Raw genomic sequence first — 22,758 nt, 5'->3', positions numbered from 1 at the left:
ACAAGTAGGAGCTGCAACTTTTGAGCAGGCAAACAATTATGCACTTGACTCAAAATAAAATACAACATTCAATTCTCTGACAGCTGGTGCCCTTACCTAATGCCCGCCGACTCACTACCATCCCATCAACCAATGGAATCACCATGCTGAACTTCCCTGTAGCTCCTTGAACTTTTATTCTGAAGAGACCAGTCTTCAGCGGATGGATGAAAATGATCGGTACATCCTTGTCTGACGTGGTGGTCCTAAAATCAGACCAGATAAAGGAAAAATGCTCAATCCAATCTTCACAGGCAGACATTCTCTCATTCACTGATCTTGTTGAAGCAAACAAAATTCTGAGGGGGCTTGACAGGGCAGATACAGAGAGGCTGTTTCCTTTCGTGGGAGAATCTCAAGCGGTCTCCTATTTAAGATGGAGATGAGGAGGAGTTTCTTCTCTCAGAGGGTCATTAGTCTTTGAAATTCTCTGCCCCAGAGAGCAGTGGAGGCTGGGTCATTGAATATATTCAAGGAGGAGTTAAGATAGATTTTTGACAGGGGAGTCAAGGGTAAGGAGGACTGGCAGGAAAGTGGAGTTAAGGCCACAATCATGATCTGATTGAATGGCAGAGCAGGCTCAATGGGCCGAATGGCCTCCTCCTGCTCCTATTTATTATGACCTTATGACCACCGCAGGCATAAGTTCCTAAATTACAGAAAAGATGGGTAGCCACAGAATTTTCTTGTGTCACAGTATAGTGCCAGTGCAGAGGGATAGGGTCACATTTTTCACATACCTGTTTGGTTATGTGGTGCTGGTAGCCCACAGCCCCTTTAACCCCACAGTGAGGAAAGTGCTGAGATGGTGGTTGGGGAAATCAGTTGTTGTTGAGCAGCAGCATATATGTGCCCTTTATTCTCTGTCGCAATTTCCAAACGAACACTTGCATTGCATCTGTTTCAGGCAAACTCTCTTCAAAACTTAAATTAATATGTAAAAAGGATTTTGAACTAAAGGACCAATCCAAATAAGCAACTGGACAACCAAAGTGTTAAAAAAAAATCAAAAACACAAAACAATGACAGTAAAACTAAGCTTGACAAGTTATCCTATTGGCTGTACACCTGGAGGAGTGAGGTTTGCCACAATCTTTAATGGTGTATGGTGCTGGCCTTGGGCTGAGACAGGGATGTATCAGGCTTCCCTGGGCATCAAACACATGCTCCCAACTGAATACCGTAATGAGGATTTCACCAGATGCCTCTTGATCACAGAGGTCTACAGCACAGAAAAAGGCCCTTTGGCCCATCGAGTCTGCGCCGGTCAAACAAGTACCTAACTATTCTAATCCCATTTTCCAGCATTAGGCCCATAACCTTGTATGCCATGGCATCGCAAGGGCACATCCAAATACTTCTTAAATGTTATGAGGGTTTCTGCCTCTACCACCCTTTCAGGTAGTGAGTTCGATTCCCACCATCCTCTGGCTGAAAAGATTCTTCCTCACATTCCCTCTAAACATCTCGTGGGCCAGTATAGAGCCAATGAAACCCCTGCTCATCAGTGGTGCAAAACTGAAGCCTCTAAAACTTCAGAACAACAGCTTAAAATCTGATTAAAAGGAGATCTCTAAGTCTGTAGAAAGTGTGCTAATCATGGATTCCATTGCTTTTTTTTAAAAAAAGCTAAGTTGCAAGAGTGAAAGTACCTGAGGGATGTGCTGCTATTTGTAGTGGTCTCTACTCCAGTGCTGGTCTCTGGCAGAAGATCATTCAGAGGAAAATTCTCTGGAAAAAGATCACTAAACATTAGACATGCTAAAATGCAACAGCAGAAGAGGTATTAGGCATGCTATAAAGGGCTTGAAGAAGTCTTAGGCTTACAGGATTTGTACATGATGTGATTTGACAGGAAGTGAGAGCATGTATGAGACTCTACAAGAACATAACATAGCAGGAGATGACCATTCAGCCCCTTGAATCTGTGATGCCACTCAATATGATCATGGCTGATTTTTTGCCTCAACTCCACTTTCCTACCTGCTCCACACGTCCTGAGTCCCTGAGAGATCAAGAACATAGCCAAACACCCATGCTGCATGGACTATAATTCTACAGCAGTGTGGAGAAGTAGCACTTTACTTCCATACTGAAATTTACAAATTCTTTCCTGAATATAAACTAAATGAATTACAGCTGTACAACTGCAAAGGGGCCAGTAATACATAGCAGTACTAGATGAAGCAGTAATACAGCTGCTATTAACAGCCTCTTAGAAATACAATACCTATGTCATCAAAGCGTTCGACCCACACAACAATGACCTTTGTTTCAGGGCCCAGTGGAGGTACAGTTCGACCAAGTGGCAACTTCTTAGATTTGTGCGTAGGACTCAGCTTTAGAAGGAAAAAACAATACTCAGTAAAATGGAATGGTGGCTTCCATGATTCACAGTAAAAGAAATAACCTCTGTTTAAATAGCAACTTTCACATCCTGCAGGATATCCCAAAGCACTTCACACCCAATAATTGTTCTTAAAGTGCAGTTGCTGCATAATGTAAACAAAAATGGCAACAAACCTGCAGACATTACAGTTCCAGGAACAATAAGGTGAATGAACAGATAATCTGTTTTCAGTGATGTCAGTTGAGGGATGCCTAATGACTCCCCTGATCCTCCATGAAGAGTGCCTTGGGATCTTTTATGTCCACTTTAGAAGGCAGACAGGATCTTTGTTTAAAGCACATGTGAAAGATGGCATGCCTGAAAAGGCAGCACTCCATCAGCCCTGCGCTGGGAGTGTCAGCCTGGAACCCGCAGCCTTCTGACTCAGGTGTGAATGTGTTTACACTGAGTCATGGTGATAATTGCATTTAAGAGCATTGATTGCTAATATGTACGGAAATATGTCAGACAGTTTGCACATAACAGATCCGGCAAACTGTAATGAGATAAATGGCCGAATTCCATTGGCCTTAATTTAGGGGCGAATGTTGGCCATGCTACACTATGAATAACATTATCTAACCTTAACCACAGGAGCAGGGAGACAAACACCTTAGTTTAATATTTCACCTGAATGATGCCACCACCATACAGCATTTCCTAATCAGGAAACTGGAGAAGAGAAATCAGGTGAATTGTCAGAAAGCTCTGCTGATATAATGCAGCGACCAAGCTTTCTGGGGTGAGGTGAGGAGGAGCGGATTTTCATGCATATGTATATCTACATTCAAAACTGAAGCCACCTTAATTAGTGGAGGAATAAACCTGCAAACCCTGAGCTATATTATGAGAATCTCACCCTTTGGGAGTTGCCAAGGTTTTCAGAATGGTTTGGAAAGAGCTCCAAGGTCAGCGGTGTTTGTTTCAGGAGGCTTGGCAGTAGATCCATCTGCGTCTCTGCCTCCTGCGATGCGAGTCCACTCTCCGAGGAGTCAGCTGCAAATGTAACAAAGGGAAATAAATTGTTTTTCTGCAAAACTGGAGGACTTGAAATTATGAATTCAATGGCTGCACTATGACAATCAGAGCACTGACAATAATTTATAAATTACAGATGTTAAATAGATATCTAACAATTAAATGAGTATTTCCTTTCAATCCCAATTGAAGATTAATGCTTTCCAGAGAGCACCTTGATCCAACTTGCTTATAAACATACTTTCTCTCAATTCTGCATCTCCCTGTTCATTTCAGTGGAGATGGTTCTGCCTTTTCAAATAATGAAGCTTCACTGCTCCCCTGGTAGTTCAGCATGGACATCTGACTCATATAAACCACCAATGGCCTCAAATCCAATCCCTGTACCCGAGCAGAGTTAGTCATTCTCAGCCAGGGAGGCAGCTGGGCTACAGACAGATTCTGGGCTAGAAGGGAGTGGAACGAGGGGAAAAGAACAGTCAGGGTTCCTGCTCTAGATTGGTAACCAGTGGCCCTAGCTGGAAATGTGCAGGTGGACATTGATTGAGGGCAGGGCATAACCTCATGTAAAAATATCATGCTTATTGTTGAGGTTAATGCATGAACACTGGTCACTTGTAGAAATAGACCCAACAAAGCAGCATGTTCTTCTGGAAAGAGGGGGAAAATTGACAGAAGATGAATGGATATTTAGCTTTTTTTAAAAAAAAATGCATATTACAGTGCAATTCAGGATGTTGAGTAGCCATTTTGCTCTAACCAACCGAAGCCCATTGTTACAATCCTGGATTGGTAAAGCAGTTTACCAGAAGTTCACTTAACTGAAACTTAGCTGATCAAATAATGGAATCTTTACGAAGACATGGGGAAATTTTACAATGTGTTGTAATAACCAGGAACAGACAGCTGCTCTGATCTCAATGGGTAATAGCCATATAGGAGTTCAGGAGATCAGTATTTCTACACAACATTAACACACAGAAGAGTTTACAATTAACCTAAAATTTCAGCCCAGTACAAATTTTCAGGAATGCAATCATGGCATCACTACACAGAGCAACTAGAGCGAGTCCCCCTCTCTCTCTCCCGCTCTCCATGGCATCTTAAAATGTTGTCCTGGTTGTATGTTTACAAAAGCAAAGAGAATTAAAATATTTATTCTGTGGCTACCAGCAATTCAAAGTTTGAGGCTGACAATTTACACCAATAAAATACAACAATCTCACAGACTTCATTAATCTGGTCCCCTGTCTGGAAATGGGAATCTCCCTGCCAGTGCATTGCTCAACATGTAAACTTCTTTTGTGTGTTATTAATATGGTTGTTAACACTCAAAGATTTTTTGTGCGAGAGGGAGAGGCAGTGTGCTAGTAGAGGAAACTAAACTCTCTGATGTGTTACGTGTGCAGAGAAGGTTTTCCCAAAAAGCTGAATTTTGACTTACTGGATGACTCCACAAAAGAGGGAACGACGAAGGCAATTTCAGTCAAAGCATCAGCATAATATAATGCTTTCTTCTCTCTGTTAAAAATACCTCCTCCAGTGTCTTCAGGTGTCACTGTATCCTCTGAAGTATAGATGAAAAGATAAGATAATAAAAAATCCTGCCCAAAAATTGGTAAGGCTAAACTAGGAACATAGGAAGAGCAGCAGACCATTTAGCCTCTCCAGCCTGTTTTAATGAGATCACGGCTGATCGGAGACCTAACTCCACATATCCACCTTTGCCCCTATCTTTTAATACCTTGGGTTGAAAAAAAATCTATCAAATAGTCACTTGTTAGTACAGAACTTTAGTATTGCTGAAGTGTTGTCAAAGCTTTTCTACCTGTAGTCATCAGGACAGATGCAAGAATGCCTTCAAAGGGAACAACAATTTATACTGCATGAAGAGAGAGATGCAGATTGGTTGTCGTGATGGATGCACCAAGGAGCTATTGTCGCCCATGCTTTTGTTTATTTAAAAAAGGTGCAAGCTCTGGACTTGTACCTGTTGTCTGCAGAGGATAGGTCCCTGCATATGAATACATGCAGCTTCTAGCAAGCGTAAATGAACTACATTGTGAGCCCGACTGACAATCTTAAATTGGTTGTTAATGTAATTCTTAGCACATTCGGGATTGGTCAGCAAATGCTGTCCAATTGCAGAATCACATCTAACGTTGGACATTATGTTTTGAGGTAAAAGCAAAATCCTGCGGATGTTGGAAACCTGAAACAAAAGCAGAAAATGCTGGAAAAGCTCAGCAGGTCTGGCAGCATCTGTGGAGAGAGAAACGGGGTTAATGTTTCAAGTCCGTATGACCCTTCTTCACAGCTCGAAACGTTAACTCTGTTTCTCTCTCCACAGATGCTGCCAGACCTGCTGAGTTTTTCCAACATTTTCTGTTTTTGGATCATGTTCTGAGTTTTGCAAACACAGGTTGGTACTGTAGGGTCAGTACTCTGCCTGTTGTGAGCAGCTGAAGGGACACGCAGTTTGATATGCTCCAATGACTGGCAGATCGTATGGCCTCCTACCTGGCATCGCATCGGCATTGAAATTCATATACCACATCACTCATTTGTGTAGTAGACAGAACGTTTTTTTGGCTTGATGGCAGCATCCTATCAATGGAAAACCACACTTGTGTTGCCACTGGAGCACATTAAGGCTACACACCTATGCACTCAAAATTCATCTATGAAATGAAGCAGTCTAACGAGCTCCCTATCCTCGAAGTGCTAATTAAGAAATCCACTAATGGGCTCTCTACTATTTTCTACCACAAGCCTACCTTCATTGGTCAACATATACGTCAGAATCCTACAGCTCCAGGCGTACAAGATTAGCCTTATCAGTAACCTCGTAAATAGGGCCCGAGCCATTTGCTCACTGTGTAAGCTTGATGTTGAAATATGGCACATCAAAGCTATCCTGTGAGATAATGGCTACCTCGATCAGATCATTGCTCACTGTGTATTGTGCATTCCCACGAATGGGTCAAAGGCAGCCACTTTCGGATTTGAAAAATGCCCAGTCTACCTCAAATTACCCTGGAAGGGTGAAGTATCTCAAAAATCTGAGCAACATGTGAAGCTGGCCGTTTCACGCTGCTGCCATGCAGTGGCAACACGAGTGGTGTTTTCCACTTACAGGATACTCCCGTCAAGCCAACAAGACATTCTGCCTGTTACACAAGTGAGTGATGTGGTATATGAATTTAGTGCCAGTGCAATGTCAGATATGTAGGTTGTACAACCCATTGACTGGCTGATTGTATCAAACACCACACCCCTTTGGCTGTTTGCAATAGGTAAAGTACTGACCGTATTCAACAAACCTGTGCTTGCAAAACTCAGAACATAACGTCTAACGTTACACGTGAGTCTGCGATTGGACTGCACTTGCTGAACAATCCTGAGTGTGCTAAGAATTGCACCAACAACCAATTTAAGATTATCAGTCAGGCTTACAATATAGCTCACTTATGCTGGTTAGAAGCTACATATATTCATATGCAGGGACCTGTTCTCTGCAGACAAAAGGAACATGTCTAGACACTGCAGATTTTTTTTGAATAAACAAAAACAATAGGCTCCCTGGTACATTTGTATGGCAACATCTCGACCAGAGCTAACTTGCCAACCAATCAGCGCCCCTTTCTTCATGTAGTATAAATTTTTGTTCCCTTTGAAATTTGGCATTCTTGCATCTATCCTGATAAAAAGCTTCAACAGCATTTCTCTCTTTTCAACAATACTCCACAAGCTATCAATCGCAGATTTAAAATTAATTCACCTAGATCCGATTGCCATTTGTGTGGAAGAAGCGTTTCCTAATTTTACTCCCGAAAGGCATGGCTCTAAATTTTTGATTATGTCTCGAGTCCTAAGCACTCCAAATAGCAGAAATAGTATATTATCTTAAAAACTTGACATAGATATGTTGGTAGATTGGCAGACAAGTGGCAGATGAAGTTCAGTGCAGAGAAGTGGGAGGTGATTCACTTTGGCAGGAAAGGTATGGTGAGACAGTATAAAGGGAGAGCCTCTAAAGGAGCAGCAGGAGCAGAGGAACCTCAGTGCATACGTACATAGGTCATTGAGGATGGCAGAGCACGTTGAGAGAGCAGTTAAAGCATATAGTATCTTAGGCTTTATTAATAGGGACGTTGAGTACAAGAATAAGGAGGTCAGTTGAACTTGTATAAGACGCAAGTTAGGCCTCATCTGGAGTATTATGTCCAGTTCTGGGCGCCATACTTGAGGAAGGATGTGATGGTATTTGAGAGAGTACAGAGGAGATTCACAAGAATGATTCCTGGGATGAAGAACTGTGGCTGTGAGGATAGATTGGGGAGGTTGGGACTCTTTGTCTTGGAGAAAATAAGACTGAGAGGAGACTTGATAGAGGTATTCAAGGTCCCAAGGGGTATGGACAGGGTAAATAGGGAGAAATTGTTCCCACTCAAGAGAACATCAAGAACTAGAGGGCACAGATTCAAAATAATTGGCAAATGGAATAAATGTGATGTGAGGACAAATTTTTCACCAGAGGGTGGTGGAGGCAGGTTCAATCGAGGTATTCAGAAAGGAATTGGATTGCTACCTGAAAAGAGAGAATGCGCAAGGTTACAGGGATAAGGCAGGGGAGTGGAACTAGGTGGAACACTCTTTCAGAGAGCCAGTGCAGGCTCAATGGGCTGAATGGCCTCCTTCTGCACTGTAAAGATACTGTGAGATCACCCCTAAAACTTCTAAATTTCAGGGGAATACACCCCTTGTTTGTGTAATCCCTTCACGCAATTTAACTCTTAGAGTCCAGGTATCATTCTGGTAAATCTGCGCTACATTCACTTCAAGGACAATATACCCAGCATATGGTGTGGAGTTCAGAACTGCTCACAATACCCCAGATGTGGTCTGACCAGAGCTTTGTATAGCTGAAATATGACTTCTACTCCCTGGTGTTTTATCCTTTTAAGGTCCAAAGTGGATGACCTCACATTTGACTACACTGAAATCTATTTGGCAGCTTTTCCCCATTCACTTAACATATCAACACCTCTTTGTAATTTTCCTCTTAAATCAATATAAACATTTGTTGGTGGGACAAAAACAGAATTACCTGGAAAAACTCAGCAGGTCTGGCAGCATCGGCGGAGAAGAAAAGAGTTGACGTTTCGAGTCCTCATGACCCTTCGACAGAACTTGAGTTCGAGTCCAGGAAAGAGCTGTTGGTCATGAGGACTCGAAACGTCAACTCTTTTCTTCTCCGCCGATGCTGCCAGACCTGCTGAGTTTTTCCAGGTAATTCTGTTTTTGTTTTGTTGGTGGGATATTGGTAATGCGAACATTTGTTGCTAACTGCCTCCTCGAACGTTAATGGGGCTCCTACAATTCTGCCAGATAAAAGAATTGCAGATGCTGACCGAGTAAGGAACAAGGATGGTGTGACTTGGAGGGAATTATGTGGACGGGTTGCACAGATTGCACTTGTATCCCCTTCAGTTTAGAAGATTAAAGGGTAATTCAATTGAGACGTTTAAGCCAATTAAAAAATTTGATAGGGTAGAGAGAGAAAAAGCTATTTCCCCTGGTGGGGAATCCAGAACACGGAGGTAGAGCCTTAAAATTACAACTGGGCCCCACAGGGATGATGTCAGGAAGCACTTTGTCACACAAAGGGTAGAGGAAATCTGGAATTCTGTTACCCAAAAAAACTGTTGACACTGGGGCCAATTGAAAATTTCAAATCTGAGATTGATAATTTTTTTTGTTAGACAAGGATAATAAAGTTGAGAACCAAGGCAGATAAATGGAGTTAAGATACAGATCAGCCTTGTCTTACTGAGTGGCAGGTGAGGCTTGAAGGGCTGAATGGCCTCATCTTGTTCCCCCTCTTAACAGTCTCAGTGGGTGGAAGCAGAATCTAGAGCAGCTTTGAAAAGGAAATGGATAATTATGTGCGAATGGGAAAGAGAAGGAGAATAGGTCTAAATGGACAGTTCTCACTGGGAGTCGAGTGGAGCAAATGGCCTCCTACTACACTGCAAAAACACCAAAACAAATTGAGTTATTGATCCCAATATCTTTGTGGGATTTTGCAGTGCATAAAATTATCACCAAATACTATCTATATTTCAAAATAGTTCCTTGTAACTGAACCTCTGAAATATTTTTCAAATGTGATAGGGTACCATCTGCCATAAGGTTATCTCTGGCAGATGTTAATTGACAAGGGGCGTGCTTCCTGCTTTCAGTATTCTTAATGTCAGACTTTTAGCAACTTGCCGATTTCTTTTTTATCTTGCCAACATACCTTGTTCTTTCCCCTCGCCGCCATTGCATGTGTTAATTAGCCAGCTGGTTGACACATGTCCAGTCCAGCCTGGGTGTTTCCCAACATCCACCGGCCATCCCAATGACAGGAGAAATTCCAAGAAATGAGACTGCACATGACTGGAGGATTCCATATTCTTGAGAATCTGAAAAGCCAAGGAAAAGAGTCACCCACAAGACAGAGATGAGGAAGAATTTCTTCTCTGAAGGTCGTGAATATTTGGAGTTGTCTACCCGAGAGAGCTATGGAGGCTGAGTCATTGTACATACTCACAACTGAGCTACAGATTTTTGAACTATAGGGGAGTTAAGGGCTTATAGGGAACAGGTAGGAGAGTGGAGTTGAGGCCAAGATCAGATCAGCCAGGATCTGGTTGAATGACAGAGGAGGCTCGAGGGGCCAAATGGCCTGCTCCTGCTCCAAGTTCTTATGCTTATATTCTTACCCAAGTCAAAGCAATTTCAATTTCTTTGCAATGGTTGTGAAGATCAAACTGCAACATTTCATTATGTTCTATGATGGTATGCAGAATACTAGGCCAAGAACAATCAAATGCCACACAGTCAATGACTCAGATCCCATGGCACACAGTCTCCAAGTTACATCGAAATACAAGCTTAACATGGTGTGAATGTTCCAAATTTAACTAGGCGCATCAGCATAGGTTACCAGCTGAAAATATTTGCCTAAATGCACAATAAAATGACAAACATAATTTTTACAAGTCCAATGTGTTTTCACTCTGCATTATCCCATTTCCAGAAAGAGAATTTACCGCTGTGCGTTTGCATTTTCAAACTCGTGAAACTATCTAAATAGTTACTTTGCAGGAGAATGGTCTGCTAATTGTAGAGTGGTAACACTAATATGAAGATGATCAATCGTATGTAAAAGAAAAATACTGATAAATGCAACCTTAAAAGTACCTCCTGACCAGGCCAATCACAAAGGTCATGTCATTTCAATACAAGAAATCAAGAATTATAATTTGTAAAGATGGTCTCATTGTTGAACAAACTATAGAGCAAAGATTGCCACACACGAATCAGACATTTCAAGCAATTCAATTACCCTGCAACATATTCACTTGCGGACAGTAATTAGATATTATTCTCTGGTCTTAATTTGGGATTCCACTACAAGGAGTCTGGTTGATCATAACAGAATTCTTAACACTTTGCTAGTTTACGAGTTGTCATTGTGAATAAATCAGACAGATAAACTATTCAAATATAACAGCAAAAAACTGCGGATGAGGGAAATCCAAAACAAAAACAAAAATAAAAATACCTGGAAAAACTCAGGAGGTCTGACAGCATCTGCAGAGAGGAACACAGTTAACGTTTCGAGTCCGTATGACTCTTCAACAGAACTAAGGAAAAATAGAAGAGAGGTGAAATATAAGCTGGTTTAAGGGGGGTGGGACAAGTAGAGCTGGATAGAGGGCCAGTGATAGGTGGAGATAACCAAAAGATGTCATAGACAAAAGGTCAAAGAGGGGTTGATGGTGGTGATATTAGCTAAGAAATGTGCTAACAGGTGACATTAAGGGTAGACAGCAGGACGAGCAAGGTACAGATAGCCCTAGTGGGAGTGGGGTTAGGGGGGAAGGGATCGAAATAGGCTAAAAGGTAGAGATAAAACAATGGATGGAAATACATTTAAAAATAATGGAAATAGGTAGGAAAAGTCTATATAAATTATTGGAAAAAAGGAGGATTGGAAAGGGGGTGGGGATGGAGGAGAGAGTTCATGATCTAAAGTTGTTGAACTCAATATTCAGTCCGGAAGGCTGTAAAGTACCTAGTCGGAAGATGAGGTGCTGTTCCTCCAGTTTGCGTTGAGCTTCACTGGAACAATGCTGCAAGCCAAGGACGGACATGTGGGCATGACAGCAGGGTGGGATGTTGAAATGGCAAGTGACAGGGAGGTCTGGGTCATGCTTGCGGACAGACTGATAAACTATTCACACCATCTCTTAATATTGACCACATCCTTCAACTTCAGGACCACTTGGGCTCACACATTTTCTTCAACAAACCCCCCTGTCCCCCAAGACAAGCCATGATTCCTGCCGTTCACTGTATGGCGAGGCAACCACACGCCTGTTATAAACACAAGTGCAGAGTCTGCAAGATTGAACAAGGGTAGCTGAATACGAGCTCCACGCCAATTCTGGAGCAAGGATGAGCACAAACAGAAATTGGTTGAAAATGCTGAACATTCACATAAAATACAGGCACTTAGTCTGTACCAGAACAAAGAGAGTACTACAGTGAATTTTAAGGAATGATTCAATCTTAAAGTTTTGCTACAGTCAAGCCAATTAGGTTTCCATCTCCCTAATATGATATAATTAACGGGAGGGAGGAGAGATGGCCACGTAGTTGTAATGTCACTGCACTGGTAATCCAGGAGGCCCAGACTAATACCCTGGAGACATGGGCACAAATCCCACCAATGGAGCTGGTGGAGTTTAAATTCAATTAATAAAATCTGAAGTTGAAAGTTGGTTTCAGTAACAGTGATCATGAATCCATCTGGTTCACTAATGTCCTTTAGGGAAGGGAAATCTGCCATCCTCGCCTGGTCTGGCCTAAATGTGACTCTAGATCCACAGCAACGTGGTTGTCTCTTAAATGGCCTCTGAAGTGGCAAGCCATTCAGTTCAAAGGCAATTAGGATTAGACAACAAATGCTGGCCTTGCCAGTGGACACTCACATGCCATAAGAAATAACAAAAAGATCGGTAAAGTAATTTTCTCTATTACCAATTTGCATACAAAATGAAGGTCCTTACCTCTTGGCTAGTTTTCTGTCCAGGTTTCATGTAAAATATGAAGACAGTTTCGAAAGGCCTGCTGGGCAGCAAGTCCAAGTACCCGATATCATCAAAAAATCCAGCAAGAGTAGAATCCAGTGCAATAAGATTAGGAGGACGGCAACTATTACCTGGCTCCTAGGAAAGTGCACAAACATCGGTGTAAATGGGTTTATGTTGAATGGTGAATGATATTGCGAGGTGGGAGTGCATAAGTCATCTGTGGGGCAATGGGCACATAAATGATCAAACAAAACTCCATAAACAGACAGGTCACAATCCTTTCTTTTTAATTAATTCACGGGATGGGGTTATTGCCCATCCCTAGTTGTCCTCGAGGTGGTGGTGAGCTGCTGCCTTGAACGGCTGCAGAATCCCTGTGGTGAAGATACACCCACAGTGTCGTTTGAGACAGAGTACAATACACAGGAGATTTTGAAATTAAAAATTCCAGGTCTTACAGTTTTTGGAAACTGCTCATCACAAGTGAACAAAGGGGAGTGAATAGGGAAATAAAACAATTGCAATAACACCAAATGTTAAAGATACCCATCATATAAATGAAGCCACTAGACACCCACATCCCTGAAAATCCATGGTGAGTGATCACATCATTTAAACACCCATGCTAGGTACCTATGGAACTTGTGCATGTTATGAGGGTCAGTTGGCTGGACGGCTGGTTTGTGATGCAGAGTCCGTAGTTGCTGAGGTCATTGGTGAAGGCTCTACCTTCACAACCTTGCCTGAGGTACGGGCATTCTCAAATTAAACTCATCACCCAGTTGTCTCCCCCTCTGATGAGAGAGCAGTCTATGATCCTCTGGGAATATGGTGACTTTCATTTTATGTACATGTTGGATGTCCACCAGGTCAGAAAGTCCAGTCCCCCATCTGCCATCTATTGATAGAGGAGGCAGCGAAAGAAAGTGCCACATGCTCCCTCTGGGATCATTTCAAATGCTCCTTTGTAAGGTTGCTGGTAATTTCAAAGAAAATGAAACATTATCCAGCTTAAAAGCCTTCTGGTACCACTATAGGGTCAGAGAGCTGGGGCTTTGTACTCTTAAGTGTGTGGACTTTAAGGAATTTGATTGAGGTCTTTAAAATAATGAAAGGATTCGATTCACTCCATGACAATTGGATATTTCAGCTAGAGATGTTGGGAAGGGCCAAGGGGCTTGAGTGCAAGTTACACAAATACAGAATTAAGCTGGCTGCCAGGGGTTTCAGCAAGAGTCACTGACCCAATCATCAACTTGCTTGCACGTGAATCTTTTAGCTTTTACCTTCAATAAAAGGAGCCCTAAAACCTCTCGACTACTTTGTGGATTCCCCCTATCCATTTGCAACCATACGATTTTGAGCCCTGGGTCTTAAATTGCCAGCCCCACTCGCCCTCTTTTTCCACAGGCAGTGCAGTAGCCTTGAGTCCATTCTGCTACTACCTGCCTGCTCCACTCCTGGCTGCCAGTTTGATGTGGCCGTCTCCTACTTTTCACACTCATAGCTCTGTTAATTTAGCATTTTTGGTCTTGGATCCCAGCCCTACCACATCACGAGCCTGCTGGGCCCCGCCCTCTCCTCACTCTATCCATCCAGCTCTGGCCTCTCTCTCCCTCCCGCCCTCCCCCCACCCCCACGCCCTGGCCTCTCCTTGCCCAGTCAGGTGCTGTTTTCATAGTTTTTGCAGATTTAATGTAAATATTCAAAAAAGTAGCCAAGTATGTTTCTGACTGTGGGAGACATAGAAAGCAAAAACAGAATTACCTGGAAAAACTCAGCAGGTCTGGCAGCATCGGCGGAGAAGAAAAGAGTTGACGTTTCGAGTCCTCATGACCCTTCGACAGAACTAGGGCTAGTTCTGTTGAAGGGTCATGAGGACTCGAAACGTCAACTCTTTTCTTCTCCGCCGTTGCTGCCAGACCTGCTGAGTTTTTCCAGGTAATTGTTTTTGTTTTGGATTTCCAGCATCCGCAGTTTTTTGTTTTTATATCTATAGAAAGTGTGGGTATTGGGGTAATCTTTACTGTTCACTTTGGTCTCAGAAATTGTCTGATCACTTTCAGGGCTCGCATGGCATTGCTCTGGAGTATCCTTTTTCTCCTAAACTGGACTCCTTTCCTCCTCTGTTCATTTTCCTCCCTCAGAATATTGTGTGACTGGTTGGTAGACGGTGATCGAGGTCATGGTTTGCATGAACTGTAACTGGGTCCAGGCTGCATTCAGTCCAACTGTCACATTCCCTTGTTAGAGGGGTGTGGAAATTCAACCCCTCATTTCAACCACAAATAATTCAAAACTTTGAGAGAAGCCTTTCCATGCACAATACAAAACCACAGAAGAGACTCAATTTGTATGTGCTGCATAAAGTGAATGTGCTGAATAAAATATTTTGTTGAATAAATTGTTAGTAGTTGAATCAATATTTTGTTGAATAAATCATGCGTAAAATTCCACAATAGCATAACTAGATTTTGCTGTTGTTTTTGTGCAATCCAGGAGTCCAGAGTTGATAGTCAAAGCCTTGGAATAGAAATGAATTGGACTTATTCACTCACACCAAATCACAGCGCCTCCAATGCGCATTTGGAGAGAGGATAAGCGTAGGTGTAAATCAGTAACAAAAATTAATAATGCTTTCACAAGGTCTCAAAGAACCAACATTACCTTCAGTGCTTCCAAAGATAGGAAGCCAAAGTGTGAAAGGAGAAGCCGAGCAGTCTGAAATTCCTGCGCTGGAGGAGGGGGGATGCATTCAGTGACTGGATCTGGGAATAAGGTCTTGGATAGTCTCTCTTCACTGATCTTTTCCAGTGCATTTTCATAGAGAATTTGTTTGGCCATTAAGTTCTTCAGTTTCTCATGTTGAACTTCCAGCTGCAAGAGTTTCATTAGAGTTCATAAAAGTAAGCATCAAGAGGTCTTCCTACAGTGCAATAGTGACTACGCTTCAAAATACACTTCATTGGTTGTAAAGTGCTGCAGGACTTCTTGAGGTTGTGAATGTGCAATAAAAATGCAAGTTTTTCTACCTTATTTATCCAATTTTTTTCACATTACAGTAGAACCTCAATTGAGTGTTCCATCATGGTGAGTTTTTAGATTCCTGACTGGCTGGTGCCCAATAAGCAAGATCGTGATTTATCTTCACATTTTAATAGCATTGTATTTCTGAAGCGTAATATTGTAGCCGAACTCAAAGCTAGGGTCTATCAAGAACATTCGGGTAATGAGAATTTACTCCAAAGCATCATAAACTCGGACGTGGTGTAACCTCAATTTAACAATGCTCAACTGCACTTCAGCTGCTTTATGCAAAATCCAAACCTGGATTCCCCTTTTAACAGAGGCACACAGTGCATAAACGGAGGTATAAGTTACTCACACCACTCAACGAGGGGGCAATTGTTCCAGAGAGTGGTTTTAATTGTATAAAAGAGCTTGGATAAACTCTGCCTTGATTTACATGAAACTACTTACTGAGAGTGGAGTAAGACCCTGGGGAAGAGGAAGAGTGGAGCCATGCCGATGCTTTGGATGTTTCAGTGTGCACCGAGGCACAGTTTACAGTTAGTATGCTAGCTTAGTGATTATTTTATAGGCAAGTTGTTCAGCTGAATTCAATAAATCTGACAATCTGTGGCCGGCACAGAAATAAACCACAGTGAAAACTATTAGATTGTTAAAAATAATTCTCCCTTAGGGAAGGGAAGCTGTCACCTGTATTTGGTCTAGCCCACTTAGTTCCAGTCTAAGTTACAAGATTCCTCAACATCCTCTGAAATAGACTAGCAAGCGCTTAATAATATAAACATCAGGTATACCAGAGGTGGGCAGTAAATGTGGCTTTGCCAGCATCACCGACATTATAATAAAAGTTTTGTTTCTGGGATGTTCTGTCAGTTTCTGCTCATTCTGTAGTCAGCCGCTTAAAACACTTTCCTGGGTGTGGAATTAATTATAATCATATAGATTTAATAGGCTGCTCCAGATTAAGATTTTTACAATGTGAATTCTATAGTAACAATCAAACCACAAGATGCACTGTTAAGTCCTACCTGTTTCTGGCACAAGGGGGCAGCAATGCTCTGCCAGGCAAAATATTTAACCTCCTGGAGTGTTAACAAAGAAAGAGTACCAGGACCACATCACAATTAGAATCTACTGTGATAGCAGGACTGTGCTCCTCCAGATCTACTCATGAGTTGAGTAAATTTGGGAAAAACAAAAACACATTTCCATTTTATAAAGTGCCTCAAAGCAATAAGCAATCCTCAAATTTTCTGAACAAGATGCTAGGGTATGGCTGAGAAATTAAATAATTGAAAAAGCACCACTTGCTTATCAGGTTAGGCACTAGCACATACATATAGACAGGCTAGTGCTGAGAGAAATATACTTCAGAATCCTCAGCAAGTCAGTTCTCTCTTTTAAGTGCTGTATACCTCTATATTTAAAATTCTAGGTACCAAATGCATGCAGCCGTTGACCTGAAGCAGTGCAATTGATCTACGTATCGGCCGCTCCACCTTGGCTTTCCTACATTTTGAAGTCTACACAACGGAGGCTGCAGGGTTAACTCAAGGGGCACACGTACTAATCTGCTGTTGGCTCGAGGATCTACGTGGCAGTGAAGGATGCTGCTCCCATGTTCGTTGACTCTGGGGCTCCATGTTAGATAGTGATGCCAGGCACACTTCAGGCACTGGGACACAATTCCATATATAAAAAGAAGAGCCACACATGGAATTCAGTGAATTACTGAAAACATTAGAATGGGCAGTGTGTATGAAAAACCATCTAACAGGCTACTGCAGAGCATGGAACCAGCTAACCATCAGTCTTAGTAGTTGCTGTTTCTGATCATTATAGAAACATAGGAAATAGGAGTAGGCCATTCGATCCCTCGAGTGTACACTGGATTTAACTATATTATGGCTGAACTTCTACCTGAATGCCATTTTACTGCACTATCCTCTTATCCCTTGATGTCTTTAATATCTAAAAATCTACTGATCCCCTTCTTGAATATACAAAATGACTGAGCCTCCACAACCCTCTGGGGTAGAGACTTCCAACGATTCACCATGCTTTTGGTGAAGAAATTCCTCTTCATTTCAGTTCTAAATGGCCTACCCCTTATTCTGAGACTGTGTCCCCTGGTTCTAGAACCCCTCAGCCAGGAGAAATATCCTTTGGGCATCAAGCCCTGTGGGAATTGTGTGTGTTTAAATGAGATCCCCTCTCATTCTTCTAAATTCTAGAGAATTCAGGCTTAGTCTCCTCAATCTCTCCTTGTAGAACAATCTTGCCACCCCAGGAATCAGTCAGGAGAACCTTTACAAAAACAGAATTACCTGGAAAAACTCAGCAGGTCTGGCAGCATTGGCGTAGAAGAAAAGAGTTGACGTTTCGAGTCCTCAAAGGAGAACCTTTGCTGCACTCGCTCTATGTATAGTATATCCTTCCTTAGGTAAGGAGGCCAAAACTGCCCACTATACTCTAGGTGCAGTCTCACCAAGGCTCTATACAATTGCAGCAAGATATCTTTACTCCTCTACTTGAATCCCCTTGCAATAAAGGCCAATGTGACTTTTGCCTTCCCAAGTGCTTGCTGCAGCTGCATGCTAGCTTTCAGTGACTCATGATCAAGGACACCCAGATCCCTTTGAACATCAACACTTCCCAATCTCTCACCTTTTAACACTCTGCATTTCTGCTTTTCCAACCAAAGTGAATAACTTCACATTTTTCCACATTATATTCCGTCTGCCATGTTCTTGCCCATTCACTTGGTCTAAAGTCTCCACCTATAAGATGCACTGCAGGAATTCACCAAGGCTCCTTAGGCAGTACCTTTCAAACCCACGACCACTACCATCTAGAAGGACAAGGGCAGGTAGATGGGAACACCACCACCTGGACTTTCCTCTCCAAGTCACTCACCATCCTGACTTGGAAATATATCGCTGTTCCTTCAGTCACTGGGTCAAAATCCTGGAACTCCCTTCCTAACAGCACTGTGGGTGTACCTACACCACATGGACTGCAGAGGTTCAAGAAAGCAGCTCACCACCACCTTCGTAAGGGCAATTAGGAATGGGCAATAAATGCTGGCCCAGCCAGCAAAGCCCACTTGCCATGAATCAATAAAAAACAAATAGGTTTTGTGTTGATTTTGATAACCCTTACAACAGGCTTGTCCAACCTTTTCGCATGGTGGGCCAGATTTCAGCCAGGATTTTCCAGTCTTGCAACCAGCAGGCATTGTTGCATAGGAACAGGAGTAGACCATTCGGCCCCTCGAGCCTGCTCCACCATTCAATGAGATCATGGCTGATCTTGTGTTTCAATTTCCACATTCCCATCTAACCCTGATAGCCTTGGATTCCCTGGCTTATAGGAATCTATCTGCCTCTGCCTTAAAAATATTCAACGACCCCCACCTTCACTGCCTTGAGACAGAGAACTCCAAAGTCACACAATCCTCAGAGAAAAAAATTCTCCTCATCTCTGTCCTAAAAGGGCGACCCCTAGTTTTAAAACAGTTCCCCCTAGTTCTGGACTCACCCACAAGAGGAAACATCTTATCAACATCCACCTTGTCAAGGCCATTCAGGATCTTGTAAACTTCAATCAAATCACCCCTCACTCTTCTAAACTCCAGTGGAAATAAGCCCAGTTTGTCCAACCTTTCCTGATAAGACAACCCACTCATTCCAGGTATCAATCTAGTAAACCTCCTCTGAACCGTCTCCAATACATTTACATCCTTCCTTAAATAAGGAAACCAAAACTGCCCAAAGTATTCAAGATGTGGCCTCACCAATGTCCTGTATAACTGAAGCATAACATCCTTACTTTTATGTTCAATCCCTCTTGTAATAAAGGATAACATTCCATTAACCTTCTTAATTACTTGCTGTACCTGCATACCAACTTTTTGTGACTCATGTACTAGAACACCTAGATCCCTCGGCACCTCAGAATTATGCAGCCGTTCTCCATTTAAGTAATACTCTAATTTTTTGTTCTTCCTGCCAAAGTGAACAACTTCACATTTTCCCCACATTAAACTCCATGTCAGATCTTTGCCTGCTCACTCAACCTATCTATATCTATATCCATCTGTAACCTCATGTCTTCTTCAGAACATACTTTCCTACCTATCTTTGTGTCATCTGCAAATTTAGCTACCATGTCTTCACTCCCCTCATCTAATTCATTGATGTAAATCACAAATAGTTGAGGCCCTAGTACAGACCCCTGTGGGACTCCATTCGTCACATCCTGCCAATCAGAAAAAGACCCATTTATGCATACTCTCTGCTTTCTGCCAATCAGCCAATCTTCTATCCATGCTAATATGTTATCCACTACACCATGAGCTTTTATTTTCCATAATAATCTTTGATGTGGCACTTTATCAAATGCCTCCTGGAAATCCAAGTACAGTACATCTACTGGCTCCCCTTTTTCCACTGTGCATGTTACTCCTTCAAAGAACTTCAATAAATTGGTTAAACATAATTTTCCTTTCACAAAAACCATGCTGACTCTTCTTGATTGCCTTGAGCTCTTCTAATTGCCCAGCTATTACCTCCTTAATGATCGATTCTAAAAACCTCCCCATGACAGACGTCAAGCTAACTGGCCTATAGTTTCCTGTTTTCTGTCTCCCTCTCTACTTGAGTAGAGGGGTTATATTTGCTACTTTCCAATCTGATAGAGCCTTTCCAGAATCTAGCGAATTTTGAAAAATTAACACCAGCTCATCAACCACCTCTTTTAAGACCCTAGGATGTAATCTATCGGGACCCAGGGACTTACCAGCCCACAGCTCCATTAATTTGATTAATACCATTTCCCTAGTGATTTCAATTTCACCAAGATCCTTTCTCCCGTTCACCTCCTGATTTGCAGCTATTACCGGAATGTTTTTTGTATCGTTTATAGCAAACACAGAAGCAAAATATTTGTTCATTTCTTCTGCCATTCCCTTATTATCTACTATTAACTTCACACTATCACTCTCTAGAGGACCAACACTCACTTTACTTACTCTTTTCCTTTTTAAATACCTGTAGAAATTCTTGTTATCCATTTTTACATTTCTAGTTAGCTTCCTCTCACACTCTAATTTCTTTCTCCTGATTAACCTTTTAGTCATTCTCTGCCATTCTTTACGTTCTGTCCAATCATCCGTCCTGCCACCGATCTTTAAAGAGTTGTATGGTTTTTCCTTAAGTTTGATGCTTTCCTTAATTTCTTTAGTTAACCATGGATGGTGGGTCCTCCCCTTAGAATTTTTCTTCATAGTAGAAATGTATTTATTCTGAATAATCTGAAATACCTCCTTAAATGTCTGGCTGCTTCTCTATTGATCTATCCTCTAGCCTAGTTTCCCAGTTCACTTCAGCTAGCTCAGCTTTCATCCCCACATAGCTGCCCTTATTTAAGTTTAAGATACTAGTTTTAGACCCACTCTTCTCCCTTTCAAACTGGATGTAAAATTCAATCATATTGTGGTCACTGCTACCTATTGGTGCCTTTACTCTGAGATCATTAATTAATTCTGTCACGTTACACAATACCAAGTCTAATATAATCTGCTCTCTCGCTAGTTCCAGAACATGCTGTTCTAAGAAACTCTCTCGAAAGCATTCTAAGAATTCCTCATCCAAGCTCCTACTGCCAATCTGATTTTTCCAGTTTGTGTGTAGATTAAAATCATCCATGATTATTGCCTTCCCTTTATCACAAGCACACAATATTTTCTCTTGAATACTTTGCCTTAGACTGTGGCTACTGTTAGGAGGCTTATAGACCACTCCCACTAAAGACTTTTTTGCCCTACTATTCCTCATCTCCACCCAAACCGATTCTACATTCTGATCCCCTGAGTTAACATTTGGAGTCTGTATGACCCTTCTTCAGAGCTCTGAAGGCAGCTCATACAAATTTGAAACGTTAACTCTGTTTCTCTCTCCACAGGTGCTGACAGGCCTGCTGAGTTGTTCCAGCATTTTCTGTTTTTATTTCAGGTTTCCAGCATCCACTGTATTTTGCTTTTATATTGACAGTGGGGTATTCAGCAATGCCATTGAATGTCATAGGGCGATGGTTAGATTCTCTCTTATTGGAGATGGTCATTTCCTGGCACTTCTGTGGTGCAAATGTTACTTGCAACTTGTCAGCCCAAGCCTGGATATTGCCAGGTCTTGCTGCATTTGGACTGTTTCAGTATCTGAGGAGTCACGAATGGTGCTGAACATTGTGCAATCATCAGCGAACATCCCCACTTCTGACCTTATGGTGGAAGGAAGGTCATTGATGAAGCAGCTGAAGATGGTTGGGCCGAGGACACTACCCTGAGGAACTCCTGCAGTGAAGCCCTGGAACTGAGATGATTGACCTCCAACAACCACAACCATCTTCCTTTGTGCTAGGTATGACTCTAACCAGTGGAGAGTTTACCCCTGATTCCCATTGACTCCAGTTTTGCTAGGGCTCCTCGAAGCCACACTCAGATAAATGCGACCTTGATGTCAAGGGCAGTCACTCTCACCTCACCTCGGGAATTCAATTCTTTAGTCCACGTTTGAACTAAGGCTGTAATAAGATCAGGAACTGAGTGGCCTTGACCGAACCCAAACTGGGCGTCAGTGAGCAGGTTACTGCTAAGCAAGTGCTGCTTGATAGCACTGTTGATGACCCCTTCCATACATTACTGATGTTGGAGAACAGACTGATGGGGCGGTGCTTGGTCGGGTTGGATTTGTCCTGTTTTTTGTGTACAGGACATACCTGGACAATTTTCCACATTGCTGGATAAATGCCAGTGTTGTAGCTGTACTGGAACAGCTTGGCTAGGGGCGCAGCAAGTTCTGGAGCACAAGTCTTTAGTGCTATTGCCAGAATATTGTCAGGGCCAATACCCTTTGCACTATCAGTGCCTTCAGCCATTTCTTGATATCATGTAGAGTGAATCGAATCAGTTGAAGACTGGCATCTGTGATGCTGGGGACCTCTGGAGGAGGCTGAGATGGATCATCCACTCAGCAATTCTGGCTGAAGATTGTTGCAAATGCTTCAGCCTTATCTTTTGCACTGATGTGCTGGGCTCCTCCATCGTTGAGGATGGGGATATTTGTGGAGCCTCCTCCTCCAGTGAGTTGTTTCACGACTGGATGTGGCAGGACT

At 42.3% G+C, this 22,758-nt stretch overlaps 1 protein-coding gene across 10 annotated transcripts in view; it reads right to left on the bottom strand.

The window, feature by feature from the left end:
• ralgapb (Ral GTPase activating protein non-catalytic subunit beta) overlaps positions 1 to 22,758 on the bottom strand; it is a 146,293-nt gene that overhangs the window by 4,505 nt on the left and 119,030 nt on the right. For 9 of the 10 annotated variants that reach the window (XM_041204562.1, XM_041204564.1, XM_041204565.1 and 6 more), the window contains 8 exons: positions 15,223 to 15,432; positions 12,532 to 12,690; positions 9,711 to 9,876; positions 4,851 to 4,973; positions 3,288 to 3,424; positions 2,270 to 2,378; positions 1,692 to 1,770; positions 97 to 245 (listed from right to left, as the gene is read on the bottom strand). In XM_041204562.1, coding sequence (XP_041060496.1) covers positions 97 to 245; positions 1,692 to 1,770; positions 2,270 to 2,378; positions 3,288 to 3,424; positions 4,851 to 4,973; positions 9,711 to 9,876; positions 12,532 to 12,690; positions 15,223 to 15,432 — 1,132 coding nt within the window. The remainder of the gene's footprint in view (positions 1 to 96; positions 246 to 1,691; positions 1,771 to 2,269; positions 2,379 to 3,287; positions 3,425 to 4,850; positions 4,974 to 9,710; positions 9,877 to 12,531; positions 12,691 to 15,222; positions 15,433 to 22,758) is intronic. The other variant, XM_041204570.1, reaches the window with a different exon arrangement.

This window comes from Carcharodon carcharias, chromosome 14, assembly GCF_017639515.1.
Source record: "Carcharodon carcharias isolate sCarCar2 chromosome 14, sCarCar2.pri, whole genome shotgun sequence".
Classification (NCBI taxonomy): Eukaryota; Metazoa; Chordata; class Chondrichthyes; order Lamniformes; family Lamnidae; genus Carcharodon; species Carcharodon carcharias.
This window is presented reverse-complemented; position numbering and strand designations above follow the sequence as displayed.